This window comes from Peromyscus leucopus, chromosome 17 (genome assembly GCF_004664715.2).
Source record: "Peromyscus leucopus breed LL Stock chromosome 17, UCI_PerLeu_2.1, whole genome shotgun sequence".
NCBI classification, from domain to species: Eukaryota; Metazoa; Chordata; class Mammalia; order Rodentia; family Cricetidae; genus Peromyscus; species Peromyscus leucopus.
In genome coordinates this window covers 51,977,805-52,002,310 of record NC_051077.1, presented here as the reverse complement: position 1 = coordinate 52,002,310, position 24,506 = coordinate 51,977,805, and the positions used below count along the sequence as shown (strand labels likewise).

The following is a 24,506-nucleotide window of genomic DNA, read 5'->3' as shown; positions in this document are numbered from 1 at the left end:
TGCGCCAATTTTATAAACTTTACAGTGCAATATGTGTTCCTTTTCTGAGGCAAACCAAAGGTATATTTCTCAAGGTTCTGCTGCTATTAGCAGCGTTGATGGAGGATTTTTTATACATTTGTAATAGATAGAAATAAACCAGAAAAAAGAAAAAAAAAAGTGGTGGAGGAAAAGGTGAACACTGCAAGAATACTCAAAAGGGCTGAGAGTTGCAAACGCCAAGAATGGCTTTGCATAGTAAATGGAATAGAACAGCTCTGAACTATAGCTTACTTTTCCTGGTTTGGTCTGACAGAATGATTGAATGCTTTTGTACAAAAATCAGAGCCTTAAAAACAAGGATTTGGTGAGATTGTAAAATGGTGTGCCACTTTGGCAAAACAGTTTGGTGGTTGGTCAAAATGCAAAACATTGTTACTCTGTTACTCAACAATTCTACCCTTAGGAATATATCCTCAAACTACTGAAAATGTGCACCTATGAAACATGTACATGAAGGTTTACAGCAGTGTGTTGCTAATAGTAAAAAAGTTAAAACAACTCAAATAGCTATCAAATACTGGAGAGAAATAAAATGTGGCTTATTCATACAATAGAATATTATTAAGACATAAAAATGAATGAGAAACTGACAGATTAAATGACTTTGGTGAACCTTCATAATTTCATTTGTAGATCTTTCCATTTCTAATTTATAAATACATTTGGGGTTATAAATTATAAATGTACTGCCTCCTGTCAACATTGTATACTTCTATTTGATGATTTCTGTGTCAAACATTATATGGAAATGTTTCCAAGTATTTTCTGTATTAACTGTGAATGAATAGAACAAAAGAAATTGCCTGTGATGGAAAAAAAAAAAAAAAAAAAAGAATGTAATATGTAGCCGAGCGGTGGTGGCGCACGCCTTTAATCCCAGCACTCGGGAGGCAGAGGCAGGCGGATCTCTGTGAGTTCGAGGCCAGCCTGGGCTACCAAATGAGTTCCAGGAAAGGCGCAAAGCTACACAGAGAAACCTTGTCTCAAAAAACCAAAAAAAAAAAAAGAGAATGTAATGTGTAATTAAGAAATACAGATTAATAGTCATCTATAATAGCAAACTTAAAGACATGTTAGATATGTTTTCAAGGTCATACAGAGATATATTTCAGATAGATAGGCAATCTTCAAACACTTCAAAGACCTATAGAATATGGCACTTAAAATGTTTTAAGAACTTGACTTTTCTCCACAGTGAGACATGTCTGTTCCTGGCATAACAATTACTTCAAAGAGGATGATGAGCATTGAAGAAATTCCATATGGGCTTGTTGTTTTTTTAATGGCAAAAGCTAGCCACGTGGGCAAAGAAAGTGCCTTGTCTTGACTGCTGACAGTATGCAGAACAAACTGGACAAGCAGGACACAAAAGTAAAGACAAGCAAACTATAACAAGACAAGGTGGGACAGTCCTTCAAAAATCCTGCTTCATAGATAAGTCTGTCAGATATGCTAAGCTTGTTTGCTGAAGATGGATGCCCCAACACTGCAAAGGAACTTTGGGTAAACATCCAGGCAGCCTGATGTCCCTGTCATTAGGTAACATGACATCCTTCTGAAGTCTTTAATGGAGTTGAAGACTAGACAGCTATAGTTAGTTTTTTTTTTAGTTATAATAATAGACAAATAAGATACAAAACTTTAGACTTGCCAAGATAGATAATTGTTTTCTCTAATTTTGTAAAATGCAAAAGGATAGGCTGTGTTACTTTTCTTCTTAGTAACTGTTTTTGCTTTACTATATTAAGGTTAAAAATCTTCCTATTTAATTAGACAAAAAAAGAGAAATGCTCTGGGATAACACTCTTGTACACTGTAAAGATCTGTCCCTCAAATCAGTTTAATAAAATGCTGATTGGCCAGTAGCCAGGCAGGAAGTATAGGTGAATTCTGGGAACAGGAAGGGTGGAGTGAGGAGTTGCCATCTAGTTGCAGAGGAAGCAAGATGGGAATGCTGCATTGAGTGAAGGTACCAAGTCATGTGGCTAAGCATAGATAAGAATAATGGGAGCTGGTTGGTAGTGGCGCACGCCTTTAATATCAGCACTTGGAAGGCAGAGCCAGGCGGGATCTCTGTGAGTTCAAAACCAGCCTGGGCTACAGAATGAGTTCCAGAACAGACTCCAAAGCTACAAAAAAATGCAACACAGAGAAATCCTGCCTCAATAAACCAAAGAGAGAGAGAGAGAGAGAGAGAGAGAGAGAGAGAGAGAGAGAGAGAGAGAGAGAGAATTGTGCGTTAATTTAAGTGCAAGAGCTAGTTAGCAATAAGCCTGAGTTACCAGTTGAGCATTTATAAGTAATATTAAGCCTCTGCATCAATTATTTGGGAAGTGGCTGCTGGGTGTTTGGGAGCAGGCAGGCAGGAGAGAATCTTCCACTTACAAGTGTGAACAATAAATTCCCATTCTTAAACAAGCACCATTCTTCAATAAAAGCCTGGGCTGCATTAGGACGCTTACTCCGCTTCTTTTTCCTTTTCAGTGACCAGTCAAGGCCTAGTCTGGAATGACTTACACATTTGGGCTTTGAGGCAGGAAAGAGATGGTGGAAATGATGTAATTATAATAAAAAAAATGTTTAAAAGTTAAAACAGGCTTTATGGCCATGTGCTCCAGAGACTAGAGATTTGTATTACAGTGCATCAAGTACCACTCAGGATATTTCTCTCAGGCTGAACATCTTAAAGCTGGAACATAACAGTCCTGTTAGGCAGGGGCACACCATTTTACCCAGCTCTTCTGTTTTTGTTGAACTGGAGTTAACTACAATAATTTGTTTTCACAATAAGTTTTATTCTTTATCCAGATTCTTGGTTACCTGGTCTGTGGCCAGTCAGGACACTTACCAATCATCTAAGATGGATTACTTCAGTACTCATAGCTAATGTCAACTACTTCCAACAGGAAAGCTTTCACCCTCCTTCGTGTCCCTCCACTTCTGTGCTGTGGCTACACCGGCTTTAAAGTTGGACAATGAACTCAATTATTGCACAGGTCTTCTTCATTTGTACATTCCCAATAAAAGCCAGAGGGATTGAAGGACACTTATTCACTACTTTTTTTCTCACTGACTAGTTAAGGCCCAGCCTGGAAGGAGTTGCAGGACTGTCTTCCCAGCCCTGGGCAGCAGAGGCAGGATTAAAATGATCAAAGCAGTTCTCAATTATATAGTATAAGGCAAGCCTGAACTACAGAAGAAATTTCTCTAAAGAGAAATAAATAATCAACATCACCTGAGAAAAATCGAAAGGAATTCTTAATGACAAGGAAACCTTGGAGAATAAAACAAATAAAAGACTAGAAAAGGCATTAGGGAAAATCAAATTAAATAGTGAAACCAATAACTGACTTTTTAAAATGAAAATTATAACTGAAAAAACATATAGCTATCTTGACTTTGGAAAGGAGGAGTCCATTCCTTGGGAGAGGGAATGATCTTAATAAAATACTGTTTGACCTTGCCCTTTTGTGTAATGTTAGCTGCTGAGATCTGTAACCTGACACACACAGCTACAGCCAATGGCCTATGTCTCAACCCTCTGAGCTGACTTCACTGTGCTGACCCAGATTGAACATATCTGCAAAGGAGAGCCTCCTAGTAGAAAATCAGATGTTCACTGGCTACAGATAACCTCAAATTATACACCCATCAATCTGGCCTGCCTTTATTCACATAACATGAATTAGTATATGCTGTGAAATTACAAAATCACTAACCCTACTGTGATACCTCAGTAAAAACCCCCACTCTATCCCCTACAGACAAAGAAAAGCTTAAACCAGGATTCATAAGTGTAGATAAGAACTTAGACCCCTTTTCCCCAGGTGGCTGTAACTGCTACAGGGACTTTGGAAAACAGGATGTTCGACCAAAAGACTAAAAAGGGAGGCAGATTAAAATAAATTATATGGTCTGTGCCTTTAAGAACTAGCCCCACAAAGAAAGGGGAGGCTCCTTCCAACCTCCCTGCTGTGAGTGAGAGATTTGGAAGAGCCTCCCTGGAGGCTTGTAAACTTAGAAAACATCTTACTTTTGCATTCTGTACCTAAAGTCTCCAGTGGCGGCTTTGGGGACATGATCCAGGCACAACAAGACCCTCACTCTATTGTCTCAAAAAGGGGGCCTTAGACAAAGATATCTCAATATAGATAGACCCAGGCCAGTTTCAAGTCCCCAGAAATGATGGCGCCAGCCCCAGGAACAAAGAACAGAGTCAGGATGTCTGATGGTAACCAATTAACCACGAGATGCCCCTCTCCGGAGATAACATGACCAGACCCTGGAGAGGAGTTGTAAAACTCCTGACAGGGCAAACAGATAAGCTAGAATAAGATAAAGTCCAGGCCCGGGAAAAACTGGACCAATCAAGGATGGACCCGTACTAACCCCATCCCCTCTAAGAAATTTTATGGGTTTTGCCTATAAAAACTAACTTCCCCAAGAAAGAGTAACTCTTCTCTGCCTCACTTGAGATGGCTTGAGTTGAGTTCCCTGTCATGACTTGTAACAGATAAACCTTGCTTTTGTATTCTGGTATGCTCGTCCTTGGTGGTCTCTCTGGGGGTTACGATCTGGGCACAACACTTACCACAATCAGGTCTTTTTTCTCAAGGTGATTCTACAGCTGATTGCCTATCCTGTTTCCCCCTTCAGTGTACACAACAAACTATTCCTCCTGTTCTGACTTGAAGACAGAAGCCATGCTCCACACACAAATCCTACAGTTGACTACATGACGCAAATGTGAAATTTTAAAACTCAGTGGTCATACAACTCTTTAATTTAAGAATTATTGTGGCTTAATCAAGAGCAAAGTAAGGTCATTCCCTGGGGAGCAACAGGCTGGGATTAAGGACATCTGGACCAACCAACATAAGAGATTTTTGTCTCAGAAACATTAAAAGGCTAGAGTTACAGCTCTTCTAGAATTAATATGCCTTCCCAGGGAGAAATAACCCCACAAAGTTAAAAGATTAATGAACAAAAAATCTCTTTAATAACAGCTTGCATCCAGCTCCAGCTAATGCTAAAAGTGGAGCCACCCTAGAACAGATTTTGCATTCCATATATGATATCATCCTTAAGTCTTTTTTAGGATCAGGCCTCAGGTTATAATTGAACAATTTAAATAGGAACAGGAGACTGCAAGTCTAGCCACTTAGGCAGATGAAGATTTACACAGAAAATCTATCTTTTAGATCATACATTATGATCTACATTTGAAAGATGTATCATTGCCTTTAATCCTCACACACACGAACAGCAGAGAACAGAAATACAGAAAATATCAAGGAAAAGTCACCTATCAGCACTGTGGATGATGTTCTTAGATGAACAGTACTGCCAAGCTATTCTGACCTCAGGATGAGAATGATTTTTGCCTCTAGGCATGCTGGCTCAGAGGAAGCCCACAGTAGCTTCAATGCAGTCCCAGAAGGAGTTCATTTTAACTAGCCTTGCCTGCAGTCTGTTTCAGGGCTGTGACATCACTTCAGAAAATTCTATTTTTCTAAACTTTATTTTTGTTTTTGTATATGGGTGTTTGCCTGCAAGTGTCTGTGAGCAGTACCTGCAGAGGCCAGGAGAGGGACTGGAGTTACAGGAGGTGGTTAGCTACTAGGGGGATTCTGGGAATGGAACCTGGGCTCTCAGTGCTCTTAACTGCTAATCTATCACACTAGCTGCTTTTTTCTTTAAAATTTATTTTCATAATTTTAATTAAAATGTATATATCACTTTCCCCCTTTCTTGTCCTCTCTCCATCTTTTCCCAATTCCTTCCCTTTCAATTTCTTGTTAAGCATGTGTGATTAAATATGCACAAATACATGAATAAAATCTGCTGGGTCCACTTCTGTTCACTGTGTGTATATGGTTTCAGGACAGAACATGCCACCCTGCATATGCCATTAGGGAGCTCATCCCTGCCTGAGGCTAATTCTCCCACCTGCTGGAGAATTCCACATTTCAATGAGCAGCAAGAGTCTGACCCCAAAGTGACCTAGGCTACCTTAAATAGGAAACATTAAGAATAGAAAAATTGGGGAGTAAATACCTCAGCTGACAGTTGCTAGTGTCATGGCTCTGAAGTTCTGGAGCTGCAGGAATAGAGACATTGTCCTGAGCCAACCACAGTCTCCCGTGGTTCCATGGGCCTCTCACCATACCCCATTGATCATTCTCACCTTGGATGACTTTGAAATCCTGAAATTCCTGCCTCCACTTTCTAAGTACCATGATTACAGGTCTGTACCCCATAACTGGCTTAGGTGGCTTCAACTTCATTTGGTGAGGCATTAGAATGACAATGAGTAAGATGAGCAATTACACTTAACTATATTCAAAAACTACTTATCTGTATGCCTGGGTTTCACCATCTGTGAAATAAGGGCAGAACTCTGTGCAGGTCCTTTGATGAATTATAACAGACTTAGTGATAAAGAAAAACAATACTACTCATAGATGGAAGACAGGGGAATTTAAGGAAGGAGGGCTGCATGTGTTGGTAACCTTCTTCTGTTACTGGAATTAGGACCAGAGCCTGTGTATTGGCTACCCTAACAACTAGGCTCAGTCACTCATCCTCAGTAAGCCAAAAAGAACCAAGTTATCCAGTTGTGACCTGCCTACCTATATAATATAGGCACACTGGACGCAAGGTGGGCAGATCTGATATCCTAGGACAGTGTAGTAGGACTATTCTTTAAAAAAAGAAAAAGAAAAGAAAAAAGTATATTATTAATGAAAACTGAAGACATGATATTTAATCAGTGTGACCAATTTGGAACAGTGATAAAAATAAAAGTTAGCCTGTCCATCCTTGGGGTGCTAACAGGTTTAGATAGAATGCAAAAGATATGCAAAACTAAGTAATCTAATGAAGCCATATAATGAAAATTTCCCATCCCCAAAACCCTTCCCCATTCTCAACTCATTTCTCCTGCATGGTGGTCAGATAAGGAATATTTCTTCAGTAGAGACATTCTCATCTGGGGTACTCAGTCCTTTTCCACAATGAGACTTCTAGGTAAATTAGAATTTCATGGGGTCTACTGTTTCATTAATTGTTAGCCAAAGGGATATATATATATATATATATATATATATATATAGATATATATATAGATATAGATATATAGATATATCTTTAGAATATCCTTCTTCCTGGCAGGAAGGCAGGTGACAGGGATGACAGGGTGAAGACTGAGGAGCTTTAAGGTCCAAGTGGGTACTGCAAGTGGAGGCCTTCAGGGTATTGTCACTGACATGTAGTTGCCAAAAAAAGGAAAGAGTTGAAGATGTGGTTGGGGCTGACGCTCCATAGCTGAGTGGAAACAGTCTAGCAGGAATCAGCTTGTCCTTGGGAACACCCTGAGCATTGCCTGCTGGCCATTTGATCCTCAGCCTTTCACACCTAAAGCTGCCTGATTGCTCCAGCCTTAGAATGACTTCTGTTTAAGTCTCAGGACCTCTTGATAACCTTGATGTCATCTGAAGTCACCATTACTCAGGGATCTTATATGAAGGCTTTACAGGCATCAGCCAAGTCAGTCTTCATGCCTGCATGTTCCTTTTCTATGCTGGAGGCATAATCTCCAGTAGGGATACTCCTGACATGTGTACTTTTGGGGCTCCCATTGCTGCCTATTTATCACATGGGAGATAAACTCAAGTCTTGTGGGTTTGATTAAGCATTCACCCACTTTTTAAAGACTTGTGTTAGTTTCTCTCCTGGTCATTTTTGTACTCTTCCCTCATTTTGTGGAGATTTGGGCTCAGAAACTTCTTTAAGCACCATGTCTAAGAGTTTCTGATGCTATAAATCTTGTATTTCTTCTGGATCATCAGGACTGACATAAAGATGAACTCAGGATCATACATTCACACCTTATTGCTATAATGACATATTGATGGGGCCAAATAGATGACTCAGCAGCTAAGAGCACTGGCTGCACATTCACAGGCTTAACTTTGATTCCCAGTACCCACAAGACAGCTCACAACTGTCTATAACTACAGTCATGGAGGACCAGAAATCCTCTTTGGGCATCCACTGGTACCTGACATGCATTTGGTATAAACATTGGCAAAAATTATACACATAATTTGAACCTTTTTTTGTAAAATAACATACACAAAGAAAACTTTTTAAAAAAAAAAAATGGAATCTTGTATATGTCTTTTCACTATTTGTACATCTAAGCCCCAGAAGGCCAGAGAATGCATCAGATCTTCTGGACCTGTAAATGCGGGTACTTCTGAACCATCTGAAGTGGGTGCTATGAACCAAACTTGGGTATCCAAGAGAAGCAGTACTACTGAGCAAACTCTCCAGTTCCCATATATGTCATAATGCAGATGAAAATGTCCCATTACTCCTTTTGTCTCCTGTCACTTGAAGATGGGAAAAGTCCCCATTAGATTGCTTTCAAAGGATTCAATGGATTTCTAGCCCTCTGTGAATTGACTCTACACATTGCTTCTCATTTTCATTGTTAACACAACTCTCTTAACGTGAATAATAACAAAAGGTTCTGTTGAAACCAGTCAGAGTATATTAGAAGAAGTTCCATAATTTGAGATGTGCCTTTTTTTTGGGATTTTTTTGAGACCGGATATCACTACATAGCTATGGCTGTCCTGGAACTCACTATGTGAATCAAGCTGACCTCAAATTCAAACACATCAGCCTGCCAATCTCTCCCAAGATCTGGGATTATAGGCATGTACCTGTAAACCCAACTGAGATGTTGTAAAATTGCCCTATCATTGAATCAGAGAATTAAATGATAAAATATTGAAAAGGAGCCATCAATGTTTTGATGAACAGTAATGCTTCTTGAAATTCTATAATAATTTAAACTGGCAGATGATTTCATATGTTCTCAATAATTGGCCTATTTTCTTTCTTAATTTAACCCATTCAAATATGTTTAAACTATGTTTGCATGTATATTCCTGTGCCATGATGTGTATGTGGCAGAAGCAGGACAAATTAGAGATGTCTATTATCTACTTCCCTATGTGAGTTCTAGAGACGAAACCAAGGAGTCAAGTTTGGCTGCAAGTAACCTCAATTTCACTTATTTGGGTTTAAAATTTGTGTATGTGCTAGTGTGGAAGTGTGCATATACAACAGTCCAAGTGGAGAAATAAGATAAATTTTGTAGGAATAATATGGGTCTCCCAGAGATTAAACTCAGGTAATCAGGTTTAGTAGCAACCAACTTTACCCACTGAGACAATTCTCTGGCATTCATTTGTGGGTCTGAAAAAGTGTTATTAGCAAGTGTTTGGTGCCTCAAATAAACTAATATATTCCAAAAAAAAAAGGGAAAAGAAATATACAGAAGTATTATCATTATCACTTGCAAATCAGATTTATTATTCAAACTGTCCTGTTTTATTCCATCCTTGGATGAAAATATGTTTACAATCTGAAAAGATAATATTTTACTGATGTAATGTTACAACTAATTTTATTTGAGCATCACTGAGACAGCTCAATGGGAAATGTCTGGTATGCAAGGATGGTAACCTCATCTTGGTCACCATATGAAGATGACCAGAAGCAGACCCCACAAAATTATCTTCCAGTCTCCACATATCTGTCATGGCCTAATAATCTCTAATCACATTACACACACAGACACAGACAGACAGACAGACAGACAGACAGACAGACACACACACACACACACACACACAAACACCAGAAATATTAACTTTGTTTTTTATTTATTCTGTCTTTCACATCATGTATCTCAATCCCATTTACCTACCCATTCCTTTGTATTCACACTTTGCCTTTGCAACCTGCCCCACAAAATAAAATTTAAGAGAAAGAAAATGAAAACAAAGAAAAATCTTTTCATGGAACCTGTAGTGTGACACAGTGAGTCACATAACTTACCCTTTTATCCATATATCTTTACTTGCAAGTGTTCATTGCAGAGACACCTCTGGTTTCTGCTACACTACTGATACTGGGCCCTCACTGGGACTCCTCTTAGATATCCTGTTGTTGACCTGTGTCATGGAGACCCTGCAGCTTTGGGCCTGCAGGACTGACCCTTCATGTACTCCAGGAGATAAAAAACAGTGGACTTTGGGGTGTGCTAACTCATAACCCTAGTTCAGAGTTTGAGTAGTTGCAGGGTTGGTCAGCCTACCAGCTCTCCCTCATCCTCAAGACCACAGTGAGCTCTCTGTCACTGTCCTGGCCAGTTCGTCCCTTGCAGGAATGGGCAAGGGGTGTGGCCAGTCCACCTGCTCTCATGCCCTCAGGGTTAGCACTCCCACAACGACACCAGCAGGGTCAGCTTTACTGTGTTGCCCAGGCAAGGTACGGGGGTCACTCTTCCAAGTGCTGCAAATGGTGATGGGCAGGGATAACTCTTCCATTTTCTTGACCTCAGGACAAGTTCTCCCACCTACTGCAGGTATCACGGGGCATCTCTTCCCTGCCCACATTACCATACTGCAGACAGGAGGTGGGACCCGATCTCCTGAGCTCACATTCTTGGGGTCTGTTTATTCTCACCCATGCCAATAGGGTCAGCTTTACTGTGCTGCCAAGGTGAGGTGCAGGACCTGCTTTCCCAAGTGCTGCAGCTAGTGTGTGTGTGTGTGGGGGGTCCCAGATCCCTCACCCACCACAGGTGCCAGCATGAGTGGGGGATGGCATCTTCCTTTTGCCCTCCCTACTACATGTCAGATGTGGGTGGCATGGCCAACTATCCCACTCTCAGGTCCAGCTCACCCACATCTCCACCAACAGTTTCAGCTCCACTGTGGCTGCCCAGGAGAGAAGCAGGGCACAATTTCCTGAGTGTCGCAGCTGGGAAGGAGGAGGGGGTCAGCTCTGTCTGCCAAAGACAGCAAGGGGTGAGGGGGAAGGGGGGCATCTCTCCAACCGTGCCATGGCATGAGAGATGAATAGTAATAGTGGGGCTAGCTCTCCCATCCTTACAACTCTGGGGCTGGCTCGCCTGCACTCCCAACAACAGGGCTGGCTCTCCTGTGCTGTCCCGGTGAGGTGCAGAACTTGCAGTGCTATAGCTGGTGGGGGGCAGGAGCAGCTCTCCTCTTAGAACTTCAGGGCAGGCTCTCCCAACCACCGCAGGCCACGGTGGGTGGCAGGGGTGGGTGGCAAAAATGGGTTTTTAAAAAATAAATCTCATTACCATTACATTATCTGGCATCTCTGAATAATTTCCTTCTTCAAGAAGTGCCAAATAGACAACTAACGGGGACATAAAAAAATACATGGAACATCAAATGATATATACATATCCACAGCACATCAAGCTATGTTGTGAAATATACAATTGATTGCTGATTATCCTACATTATTACATCTCTACCAGACAGATAAAAATGCTGCTTTGGATACACATATGAGGTATTTAATGTTTCTTATATTCTCTTCTATTAAGCATTTTAACAAAAAACATGTTGACAAAACAGCAAACATTGGTGGTACATCATCTGTGCTTGGACTTGTACTCAGGAGACTGCCACATACTGTCATGAGTTCAAATGTATCCCCTGACTAATTACTGACATCCAAGCCATACTGGATAACAAACAACATTTCAAAGGAATTTGTAAATATGAAAAACAAAACTGGGAATAACAACCCACCACCCTTTTACAGTCACACTGCCTGATATTTAATAAAAAATGAACCACTTAGATGATGGGTATGTCATTCTATACATTACAGCAGGAAAATACCTATCAATAAATAAAAGCACAATAGAAGATGAACAAAAGCCACAGATGGATTATAGAAACCATAATATACACACTTCAGCAAATGGATTTGCCACACATATATCATGCTTAATATCTAGCACAAATGTTCCAAAATATAAAACACAATACAGTGGTCTCCACCATCGGTCTTGAGTGAACATGGCACATAATTTACTCTCTTTAAGACTATGATGAAAAAGAGAAGATAAAAGATTTTTTTTTCTTGAAACTAAAGACAATTGTGATGTATAGACTCTTTAACAAATCATTTACATGAATAGAGTTTTTCTTCCCTATTTCCTGATATATAGATGATTTTAAAAGGCCTTAAAGTATTTACAGGGCTAGAGACAGAGCCAAGAAGTTATGACAAGTTTAATCCTAGGACCAAGGTCAGGTTTTGGACAACATCCTGTAATTCCTGCTACAAGAAAATCCAATGGTCTAAACCTACTTGGGAACCAGCATGCACATGCCCATATACACACAAAGACACACTGACATCACGTAATTAAAATTAAAACAAATAAGCAAGTAGGAATGAAATCAGAAAAATCAATCCTTCTTAGTTGGTGGTATCATTTGGGAAGATTTAGGAAATGCTACCCTGCTGGAAGAAATATCAGTGGGGGTTGGATCTGAGAGTTTACACCACACACATCATTTTCAGTTCCTCCTGTGTGTTTCATGCTGCAGATTGAAGATGTAAGTTCTTAGCTTCCTGCTTTAGCTGCCATATCTGGTACTTGTTGCATTGCCACTTTCATGGTGATCATTTATCCCTCTGCAACCAAGGGCCAACTCTTTCATAGAATGACTTAGACATTATGTTTTATCCCAGCAACAGAAAAGGCACTATTATATATCCATAAAGTTTTACACATGAATGAGTTATTTCACATAATTGAAGTGTGAAATCTAAAAGGGTCATCTTATCATTTAAGTTCACAGGGCTTTTGTCCACATAAGTTTGCAGGTACAAACAAAATAAAGAGAGATATCATAATGCTTGAATATATTGTTGACAATTGTCAAATTTTTTTTTCTCCACAATAAATAATCTTCTGTAATTGAATGTAAGTGTGCTGGCTACATATCTTAACAAATCCTTTATAGTCAGAGTACCTTAGTACGAGGTCTTTCAGCTTCTCAAAGATTATTGTGATAGGCCAAGTCTTTAGCAGACCAATTAAACACTAAAAGTTTTACTCTTGTATAGACTACCATGAAGTACAAAACTGCCACACTCACTACATTTATAGTTTTTCTGTGATGATTTGTTCTCATGATTTCAAAGGCTGTAGATATATGCAAAGACTTTATCATATTTATTACATTTGTATGGTTTTTCCTCAGTATGTGTTCTTTTATGTCTCTGGAGACTGCTGAGATGTGCAAAGGCTTTATCACATTGAGTACATTCATAAGGTTTCTCTCCAGTATGTCTTCTTTTATGTATTCTGAGACTACTCTGACATGCAAAGGCTTTACCACATTGATTACATTCATAAGGTTTCTCTCCAGTATGTGTTCTTTCATGTATTTGGAGATAACTGTGATGTGCAAATGTTTTACCACATTGATTGCATTCATAAGGCTTCTCTCCACTATGTATTCTTTTATGCCTTTGAAGATGATTGTGACGTCCAAAGGCTTTATCACACTGATTACATTCATAAGGTTTTTCTCCAGTATGCGTTGTTTTATGCATTTGAAGATGACCATGACATGCAAAGGCTTTGTCACATTCATTACATTTGTAGGGTTTCTCTCCAGTATGTGTTCTTTTATGTATTTGGAGATAACTGTGCCGGGAAAAGCCTTTACCACATTGATGACATTTATGGGGTTTCTCTCCAGTATGTGTTGTTTTATGTATTTGAAGATGAGTGTGACAAGCAAAGGCTTTACTACATTGATCACATTTGTAAGGTTTCTCCCCAGTATGTATTCTTTTATGCATCCTGAGAGTACTGTGACACGCAAAGGCTTTACCACACTGATTACACTCATAATTCTCTCCTGTATGTGTTATTTTATGCATCTGAAGATGACTGTAACATGCAAAGGCTTCACCACATTGATTACATTTGTAAGGTTTCTCTCCAATATGTGTTCTTTTATGTATTTGGAGATAACTGTGCCGTGAAAAGGCTTTGCCACATTGATTACATTCATGGGGTTTCTCTCCAGTATGTGTTGTTTTATGCCTTTGAAGATGACTATGACGTGCAAAGGCTTTGCTACATTGATTACATTTGTAAGGTTTCTCTCCAGTATGTATTCTTTTATGTTTTTGAAGATAACTGTGTTGTGCAAAGGCTTTGCCACATTGATTACAATCAAAGGGTTTCTCTCCAGTGTGTGTTCTTTTATGTATTTCAAGATGACCATGACTTCCAAAGGCTTTACCACACTGATTACATTCATAGTGTTCCTCTCCAGTATGACTTCTTTCATGCCTGTGAAGATAAGTGGCATATGTAAAAGCTTTAATACATTACACAGTTGAATCTTCATATCTCTATAAATTAATTTTATAATTTGGTCTAGTTTTAGAGATCAATCAGATATTAAGGTTTATACTTTTGGTGTTCCATTTCAGTAAGGGCTGTTTTGTGTCTTTAAAGATACCCGTGATAGTAAGAGCTGTTTTTACATGGCCCACATTTATACCATCTTTTTTCTATATGAGATTTTTCACATATTTGAAAAGAACTGGAAAAACTCAGAGCTTGACCACACTTATTGCATTCATAAATTTTCCTATAGTGTGAGTCATACATTTGCAAAGTGAATCATGACAAACAGACATATTCATATATCCGAATACTCATAGAGATTTTCTGCAGTATGAGGTGGTTGATGTATTCCCAATAAAGTTGGAAAACCAATTAATTGTAAACTTGTAAATTCTAAATTGTATCACATTTAACAAGTCTACTCAAAGTGGGGACTGCTACATATCTTCTAATTGTTCTGGGAGACAGGGAGGAAAACTTCTTCTTTCCATATCCCTATGTGCACATGGCTTCTATTCAGAGTGACATATGGGAAATCTATTAAAGAAATGGTTTCCACATTGTATATACAATTTGACTTTCTGTGGTACAGGGACTAAGGTTTCTCCACAACAACCTTCTTGACTCTCATAAACTGCCCCTCTGAATAAACTTAGTAAAGTAACAAGTACATGAGTAACACTAGCCTTACTATGGAAGATTGCTTATTAGAAGGTTTGAAACATATACTTATGACCTACTCAATGTCTATACCTTTTACAATATCTGAGTATTATGAAACTAAGTGGATTGGCAGTTCTACAGTACAGTTCTCATGGGACTATGATTCAAATGGTGATATCAGTTAAGGCATTGTTTCCTTTTCTTCTTTCTTAGAGGAATGTCTTGCAAACATAGATCAGCTACCTGACATGGAGGTATATGGTTTTGTGAGAATTTAATAATCATCAACACACTTTAAGCTGTGTTTATTTATACTGTTGCTTTTCTTTAAAACTTGCAGGACACATTAAATTTTCTTCAGAGGCACATTTGCATCATGCTTGTACATGAAAATTACCTTTCATGTCTTCTAGAACTTTGACAACCTTCTTCAATATTACAGTCTTCCCAACTGCAGCCTAAAATAATGTATGAGAAAACGTATGATATATTATTGGAAATTGTGCAATATTTAAGTCACGATTTCCAGTGAACCTTAAAACCGTACCTGATTTATTCACCTCATACTTCCATTTTCTCGATCAAAATTATAGAAGTGTATCAACAACCAAGAAACAGTTCTTCTCTTATTTTAAAATGTGAAGGAAAATTCAGTATTACCTATAGCAGTGAGGTTCCTGTAGGTCTCCCGCATCACATATTTGTAGAGACTCTTCTGGGAAGGATCCAGCAAAGCCCACTCTTCCCAAGAGAAGTGAATATGTACATCATCATAGGTCACTCCATTCTAAAATATCCCATACATGTGTAGAAAAAAAAGCATGATGCTGAAAAAATTATAAATTTATACTTCTTTGACAACATATTTATAAAATTCTGGTGCTCCCCACACTTATTCCATGACATAGAACTTCAAATGTAATCACTAAGTCATTTTAGAAGGAAACTGAACAAAAGGTTCACCTCTGTCCTTTTTGCACCCTTTGAATAGGATATAGTCTTGAAAGAGAAATGCCTATTAACAGGCATAGAGAGGCAAGCAAACAGGTCAATAATACTGAGAACGCATCAGAGTAATTGAGTGAATGATTACAAAGTACAAAAAAGGTGGGCAAGCTGGGTGTCTTCACTCATGCCTTTAATCCCAGGACTCTGGAGGCAGAGGTAGGTGAATAATTGAGTTAGATGCCAGCTGGGCATAAGCAATGAGTTTCAGGACAGCCAGAGTTACATATTAATAAGACCCATCTCCACCAAAAAAAAAATCAAACAAAAAAAGGTAGAAAGAACTGAGAGGTTTTTACTAAAGTTCTTACAAAGAGGTATGCATTCACTCTAGTTCTGTATTACTCTTCCAGAAACCTGAAGTGCCTCAGTTTAAACTGTGACATTAAGATCTTACTAAAAGGAAGTGTAGTTACACATGAACAGGTGAAAATATTAATAATGTAAAAATATTAATGTAATGTAAAATTAATATACAACATAGGGAAGGATAGATGGTTCAGCAGTTAAGATCTCTTACTGCTCTTACAGATAGGAGGTTCAATGGCCAGTACTTACATGGGGGTTAACAACTGTCCATTACTCCAAATGCAGGGGTTTCTGAGGCCATTTTCTGACTATTGTGAAAACCAAGCACACATGTGGTGCAGATCCATGCATACAGGCAAAATATTCATATTGGTTCATATGAATTCAAAATAAATACATAGGCAAGAAGAATGTCACACATCTGCAATCCAATGACTCAGAAGGCTCAGGCAGTATTAATGTCACGAGTATCATCAACATGGGAAAGGGAATACCCTCTGCCAAATTTCAAAATTCAAGATGTGAGTGGGTGGAACTCAGCACAACAGCACATGCTTGACATGTACAAAAACCTATATTCCAGGCCTACCAGCCAGTTTTATACATATTTCAGGAATGTTGGCCCACCTTTAAAATTCAGCACTCCAGGATCCAGAATCAACTGGATCTCTAATTTGAGGCCAGCCTGGTCTACTGAGCTACTTTCAGGACAACCAGAGCTACACAGAGAAACCTTGTGTTCAAAACTAAAATTAGAACAACAATAAAAAAAAAAATCAGGCTAGCAAAATGGCTCACCACTGAACAGCAGTTGTTTAAACTGTAACTTATGTGCCTCAGTGACATCATATATAACAGTGGTGAAGGCATGACAGCAGGACACAAGGACCAAGAAATGGGCTGAGGCCTTAGACATGCAAATCCTATCCCCAAAGAGGAACTTCACCCACAAAGACTCCTCCTACTAAAGGTTCCACAAAGATAGCCACCAAAGGGAAACAAGAATTCGAACCATCCTATCTAGGAGCTTTTCATTCAACTGGCTACATTCTGACCCAAGTCATTATAGGTTTAGGATCATCCCATGATAAAAATGTATCTACTCTAACTTCAATGATTATCATAGTCTGCAATAGGCCATATATGTTTAAATGTCCAAAGTCTCTTCTGGCATTCAAGGCAATAGTTTGACAGTGACATCTTGTGAATTCAGAAAGCAAGTTACAATGGCATGGAATGACCAATCCCATTCCAAAAGAGAATAATGGAGACAGTGAGGGAAGACTGGACCAAGGCAAGACTAAAAGACAGCAGGGTAAACATCAAATCTTTTAGCTCTGTCTCAGACACATGGGGCTTCTGTTTCAAAGGCCTTAGATGGCTCGTTTTTTCCTGCAACTTATCATATATCTCTCCATTTGGCTACTTCTACTCCCTATATGCAGCAATCCATGGCACATATCTCATAGCTTAGATATTTCAACATCTTGTAGTCTCAAAATGCAACCCAGGCTTCATTCTCACAGCTTCATGCAATGAACTCTCAACACTGGATCTCTGAATCTGCCAAACATAGATATGTGCAACAGTGCTGAACTGAAACCACAGACTAAGAACTCATAACCTGAAATTTTGATTCCTTTTTGTTTCTAGCACCAGCACAACATGAGTGATCCTGCCAAGTTCGGCTTCTTAATTAGGATGGACAGTTCCTCACTTGGATCACAACTGCAACTGGTTCTGTATGAAGCTGCTTTCTGGGACTAGGAATCACTTTGACTCATCCTTCCATTAACTGATGGAGTATTACCCTTAGAGCACCTTCCTAGGCTTCCACTGTAGAGCAAGGGCATTTTCTTTAATGGTGAAAATCTCCTTGAAAATTCCTGTCTCTATTTTAGTACTTCATTGCCATCTGAAACCACATTTTCATTTATTTCTGCCCCACTTGTTGATACTTTTCACTGTAGTCCTAAATGAGTCATCATTAAGAGCCATCCAACAGATTCAATATTCCATCTAAGAAATCAGCCCATTACATTTTAATGTTACCTTACTCAATTTCTCAGGGAATAGGCAAAATGAGAAAGATTTCTGGTCAAAATATCACACAAATGACCTTTAACTTAATTTTTCATGGACTCTATTTCCAACAGAAATCCCACGACCTCAACTTCCACTGTCTGCATTGCTCTCAACACTCCCATCTTCTGGGTTTTATAAGAAGAGCCAGTTAAGCTCTGTTTATGCCTTGTGTACATTTTGCCAACTAACGTCTGGATATCTTCCATTTTCCTCCAAAAGACAATATTCCCAGGTTCTGACCAGTAACAACATCACTTTTTTGTTCCATTTTTTTATTCTAACTTGCTTCTTTGTTGCTGCCATTAAATTCTTTAACCAGATAATGAATTTTTTTTCTTGGCTGATTCTTTTTTTTTTTTTTTTTTGCTTTTTCGAGACAGGGTTTCTCTGTGTAGCTTTGCGCCTTTCCTGGAACTCGCTTTGGAGACCAGGCTGGCCTTGAACTCACAGAGATCCGCCTGCCTCTGCCTCCCGAGTGCTGGGATTAAAGGCATGCGCCACCACTGCCTGGCATGATTCTTGTCAGATTATAGTCCATCACTTTGTGAGCTTAGGATAGAAACTCAAGCTAGCAACTGAAAGCAAAAACCATGGACAAACATTGTTTTCTGGCTGTCTCACTGGCTTGGTCACTGTCTCATATCAACTAGCTCTCATATCCACCTGAGGCCCACTTGCTAAGGAATACTCCTCTGTGGAAGAGCCTTCCCCCATCAATCATCAATCAACACACTCTCTGATAGACATAGTAGTTTCTGGCTAGTATGAATAAAGCTGCTATGAGCATGGTTGTGCAAGTGTTCTTGTGGTATGATGGCAGAGCATCTTTTGGGTATATGTCCAAGAGTGGTATAGCTGAGTCTTGATGCAGATAGATTCCCAATTATCTGAAGAACTGCCATACTGATTTCCACAGTGGCTATACAAGTTTGCACTCCAACCAGGAATTAAGGAGTGTTCCCCTTGCTCCATATCCCTGCCAGCAGGAGCTGTCACTTCTGTCATTTCTTTTAGTCATTCTGATAGATAAAAGATAAAATCTCAAAGTAGATTGGATTTCCATTTCCTTGATGACAAAGAATGTTGAATATTTCTTTAAGTGTTTATCAGCCATTTTAGATTTCTCTGTTGGAGTTCTGTTTAGATATGTACCCAATTTTTATTGAATTATTTGGTTTGTTAATGTCTTTTTATTTATTTATTTATTTTTGATTTTTTTCGAGACAGGGTTTCTCTGTGTAGCTTTGTGCTTTTCCTGGAACTCACTCTGTAGCCCAGGCTGGCCTCAAACTCACAGAGATCCGCCTGCCTCTGTCTCCTGAGTGCTGGGATTAAAGGCGTGCACCACCACCGCCCAGTGTTAATTGTCTTGTTTTATGAGTTATTATCTCAAGTGATGCAACTCAAACCACATAGACAGACATGGTATGTACTCATTATAAGTGGATATTAGCTGTTAAATAAAGAATAATCACAGCAAAATCCACAGATCCAGAGAGGCTAAGTAATAAGGAGGGCTGTAGGGGGCATGCATATATTTCCCTGTATCTTACTTAGGGTTTCTATTGTTGTGCCAGAACACCATGATCAAAAAGCAAGATGGTTAGAAAAGGGTTTATCTGAGTTACACTTCCACATCATAATCCTTCATTGGAGGAAGTCTGGAAAGGAACTCAAGCAGGGCAGGAACCTGGAGCAGGAGATGATGCAGAATCCATGGAGAGGAGTTGCTCATTGGCTTGTAATAAAATCCCTAATTAAGACAAATGGGTACCAGGGACTGGAGTATTGTTGTGATATGCCTGACCATGTTTTAGTTTGGAGGAATTTGGACTTTGGTACTTTGGATTAGGAAAGCAGTGGAATGTTTTAAGTGTTGCTTAATGGGCCATGCTAGTAAAAGCATGGAAGACAGTGGTGCTGAGTATGATTTGATGCCTGGATCAAGAGATTTTAGAGATGAAGAATTTTAGTATGCTGCCAAGAGATTTTTCTTGTGATGTATTGGTGAAGAAAGTAGCTGCTTTTTGCCCTTGTCCAAAAAGTTTGCCTGAGGCTAAAATGAAGAGTTTTGGATTAATTCCATTGGCAGAGGAAATCTAAACAGCCTAGTATAGACTCTCTTGTATGAATACTAGTGTTAACTGCAATGAAGATATATAATGCAAAGGAGCAAGCTGAGCAAGGAAAAAATATTTGAGGAGAAAGGGAGCACCAGAAAGTGGAATGGAGCTAAATCCTGTATTTAAGGAGATAAACAAGTTAAGAAATAGGATAAATGGAGTGATGACTTCAGGGCAAGTTCCCACTCAGCTAAATTTCCAATCTGTGAAAAGGAATTAAAGAAAAGCTTAGAGCCAGGTGTGATGGTGCATATCTTTAACATCAGCACTCAGGTAGGCAGAATCTTGGGGGATCTCTGAGTTTGAGGACAGCCTGGTGTACAGAGCAAGTTCAAGGACAACCAAGTTTAGGCAGTGGAGAAAAAGAGAAAGAGGCTAAAGATGTAAGTAAACGAGGTGGCCATGTTCCAGGTCCAGCAAGGAGCAGAACTTGGCAGCTTTGGCCACATGGTTCTGAAATAAGGATAGAAGAAAGGGCCTAAGGAAATCCACTGAGGCCAGGTATTTGTCAGTGAAAACCATGAATGGAGGCCCAAAGTGGCCATTGCATGAGCTGTGAAATTAAAGTCTGGATTGCCTTGGATACCCCAATATGATAGAGATGCTAGAATCTTGAGATACCTGTCAAGGAGAGTTGCTAACAGAGAATGGAACTGGCCCAAGAGAAAGAAGTATGTTACAGTCACAAAGCTGAAAGGAGTTGGAGATCTGAAGAATGTTTTGACATCAGATATGGAAATGCAGAGTTTGCCCAACTGGTTTTCAGTGTTGCTTTGGTCCAGTATTTCTTTACTATGCTCCCTTCTCTATGTTTTGGAATGATAATGTATATCCTGTGCCACCACATGTTGGAAGTATGGGATCTGCTTGATACTATAGGAGATTATAGTTAAGAGAGTGCATAAATCTCAGAAAAGACTTTGAACTTGGGACTTTTAAACATTGTTGAGACTGTGATACACTATAGGGACTTTTAGATTGAATCCATGTTTGCATCATGATATGGCTCTAAGTCTTTGGGGTCATGGAAGTGGAATGTGGTGGTTTGAAAGAAAATGACCCCCCAAAAGGAGTGACACTATTAGAGGGTGTGGCTTTGTTGGAGTTGGTGTGGCCTTGTTGGAGGAAGTGTGTCACTATGGAGGCAGGCTTTGAGGTCTCACATATGCTCAAGCCACACCCAGTTTCTCACTTTACATCTTATTGCCTGCAAGATGTAAGACTATCAGCTACCTCTCTAGCACCATGTCTGCCTGTATGCTACCATGTCCTACTATGATGATAACAGACTGAACCTCTGAACTGTAAGTAAGCCACCCCAATTAGATGTTTTCTTTTATAAGAGTTGCTGTGGTCATGGTATCTCTTCACAGTAGTAGAAAACCAAACACAAGAGAAAGAGAAAATAGATTTTGTAGGTGGATTGGTGATAGGAAATGAAGGATCAGGTAAGTAAGGGAGAGACAGAGGAAGAGAATGCAAGGAGAGACGACTAGAATAGGGGAACCTTTAGGAGGTGATGTAGAAGCCTACCTAGTGCAGTGGAAACTTCCTGGAAGCTATGAGGGTGATCCTAGTAAGAACTACAAGTAATCAAGAATATGGAGCCATATAGGTTCAGAGCTTGTGTAGTAGCCAACCAATGAGGTTGTGGCTCAAGCCAAGAGGAAACCCATGCCCAACACTGCCTGGATGAATAGGAACCAGAATCAGATGGCTTAGAACTAGGGTAGAATCAAATATAGCTGACCCAAAAGACAATCAATGAAATGATTCCTAACTATATTCTACTATAATTGAAGACTTATACTTAGTCCAATTGTCATCAGAGGGGCTTCCTCTAGTAGCTGATATGGAGATCCTCATCTAACACGAGCTGGGGCTCTGAGAACTCTACAGAAGACTGGTGGAGGGGAATGTAGGAACCAGAGGGTAGAGGGGATTGTAGGAACCAGAGGGTAGAGAACACTAGGAGAACATGGACCACAAAATCAACTAAGCAGGGACTATATGGGCTCACAAAGACTGAAGCAGCAATCATTGATCGCATGTGTCTGTACCAGGTCCTCTGCATACATGCTGTGGTTTGTTAGCTTGGGTTTTTTTGTGGAACTAACAGTAGGAGTAGGCGGTGTCTCTGACTCTTTTGCCTGCTCTTCAGACCCGTCTCCTCCTGCCGGGTTGCCTATTCCAGCCTGGAAATGAGGACTCGTGTCTAGTCTATTGTACCTTATGATGTATTTGGTTGATGATATACCAAGAGGAACAGTGGATCTGGGGGAGTGGGAAAGAGGAGGGGCTGGGAGAAGTAGAGGGAGGGGAAGCTGTGGTAAGGATGTATTGTATGAGAGAATAAATAAAAAGAAAAACAAACAAACCAAAGAAATGAAAATGCATTTAGTAAAACTTCAGTGACCCTCATAATCTGTAACAGCCCCAACACTGTTCAAATGTCTCTTGTGATATTAAATACAATCTCTTGACAGTGACATCTTGTAAAATCAAGAAATGAATTAAACCTTTCCAACATACAATGACACAGGATTTATTCCCATTTAGAAAGAAATGAATAAGGCCATGCTCCAGCCCCCAACTCAGGCAGACATCCCATGCTCATGTGCATGCTACACCAGCTGGAAGAGGTAGGCAGGCCAGCAACCCAGGGAACTTGCTCATTCCTTCAATTCCTACAGAAACAATCCTCCACCAATGCTCCAGCCATGACCCCTGTAGCCAAATCCCCACCCCCAAAACTCAGTGGACATCCCCTGCTCAAGTGCAGGCCACACCAGGAAGAAGAACAAGTAGGTAACTTCTTGATTGACCAGAGGCCAAGCCAGCCAACAGAAATCCAAGTTGAATGCCCACCCATCAACCTCTTCCACTCTTTCCGTATCCCTCAACACTATTTCCAGTCCCACTTGCCTCTCTGTTGCTGTGTCCTAGCCCCCAACTTGGGCAGAGATGCCCTGCTCAAACAAAAGAAACACCAACTGTCAGACATCCATGTAGGCCACTTGCTCACAGACCTACCCCCTCTCTTGTGGTGCCCCCCAATACTATTGCCAATCCAACTCCTCTCTTAGCCTTTTCTCAGACCCTAACTAGGGCAGAAACTTCCTGCTGGCACAGAGACTACACCTGCTACCAGGTTTCCAGCCCTCATCATGGGTGGATGGGGAACCTCTGTTCAACCATAGGCCACACAATCCAGAAAAACAGAGAACAAATAGAAGCCAAAGAACAAAATATCCACCCATCCAACAAAGACAAACTGAGATTTAGTCACCTAGACCCATAATCACTCCAAAACCAGATACCTAGATGACAGCTTAAGAACACAATCTATAACAGCCAAGGTAACATGTCACCACCAGAGCCCAAGTATCCTACTTCAGCAAGCCCTGAATATTCCAACACAGCTGAAATATGAGTAAAAGATATTAAGATAAACTTTATAAAGGTGATAGAGGACCTTGAAGAGAAAGTAAATAAATCCCTTAAACAAAGGAAAAGATAAAATATTGGAAAAAATGAATAAATCCCCTAAAGAAAGCCAAAAAAAACAGTTGAAGGAAATGAATAAAAGTGTTCAACACCTGCAAATGGAAATAGAAGCAATAAAAATCACAAACTGAAGGAATTCTGGAATAAAAAACCTAGGTAAGTGAATAAGAAACTACAGAGGCAAGCTTCACAAACAGAACAGAAGAGATGGAAGAGAAAATCTCAGACATTGAAAATATGATAGAAGAAATGACTATATTGATCAAAGAAAGTATTACATCTAAAACATTCCTGGATCACTATGAAAAGACCAAACCTGGGAATAAAAGGAATAGAAGAAAAACTCCTGCTCTTAGGCCAAGAATATATTTTCAAAAAAATCCTAGTCCAAAATTCTCCTAACCAAAGGGAGGACACCAAGAGAATACATCCCACAAGATTAACTAAGTAGAGCTCATAAGGACTCACAGAGACTGAAGCAGAAATCA

At 39.7% G+C, this 24,506-nt stretch overlaps 2 protein-coding genes across 2 annotated transcripts in view; both read right to left on the bottom strand.

Moving 5' to 3' along the window:
* LOC119089232 (zinc finger protein 431-like) overlaps positions 1–24,506 on the bottom strand; it is an 84,475-nt gene that overhangs the window by 38,119 nt on the left and 21,850 nt on the right. The gene's annotated exons all lie outside the window — the stretch shown is intronic.
* Positions 13,003–24,506, bottom strand: part of LOC114709596 (zinc finger protein 431-like) — a 33,353-nt gene continuing 21,849 nt past the window's right edge. Inside the window, exons 2-4 of the mRNA XM_037211789.1 lie at positions 15,650–15,776; positions 15,387–15,447; positions 13,003–14,266 (exon numbers count right to left, since the gene is read on the bottom strand). Of these exons, the coding sequence (XP_037067684.1) occupies positions 13,096–14,266; positions 15,387–15,447; positions 15,650–15,776 (1,359 nt within the window). The 3' untranslated portion in view covers positions 13,003–13,095. The remainder of the gene's footprint in view (positions 14,267–15,386; positions 15,448–15,649; positions 15,777–24,506) is intronic.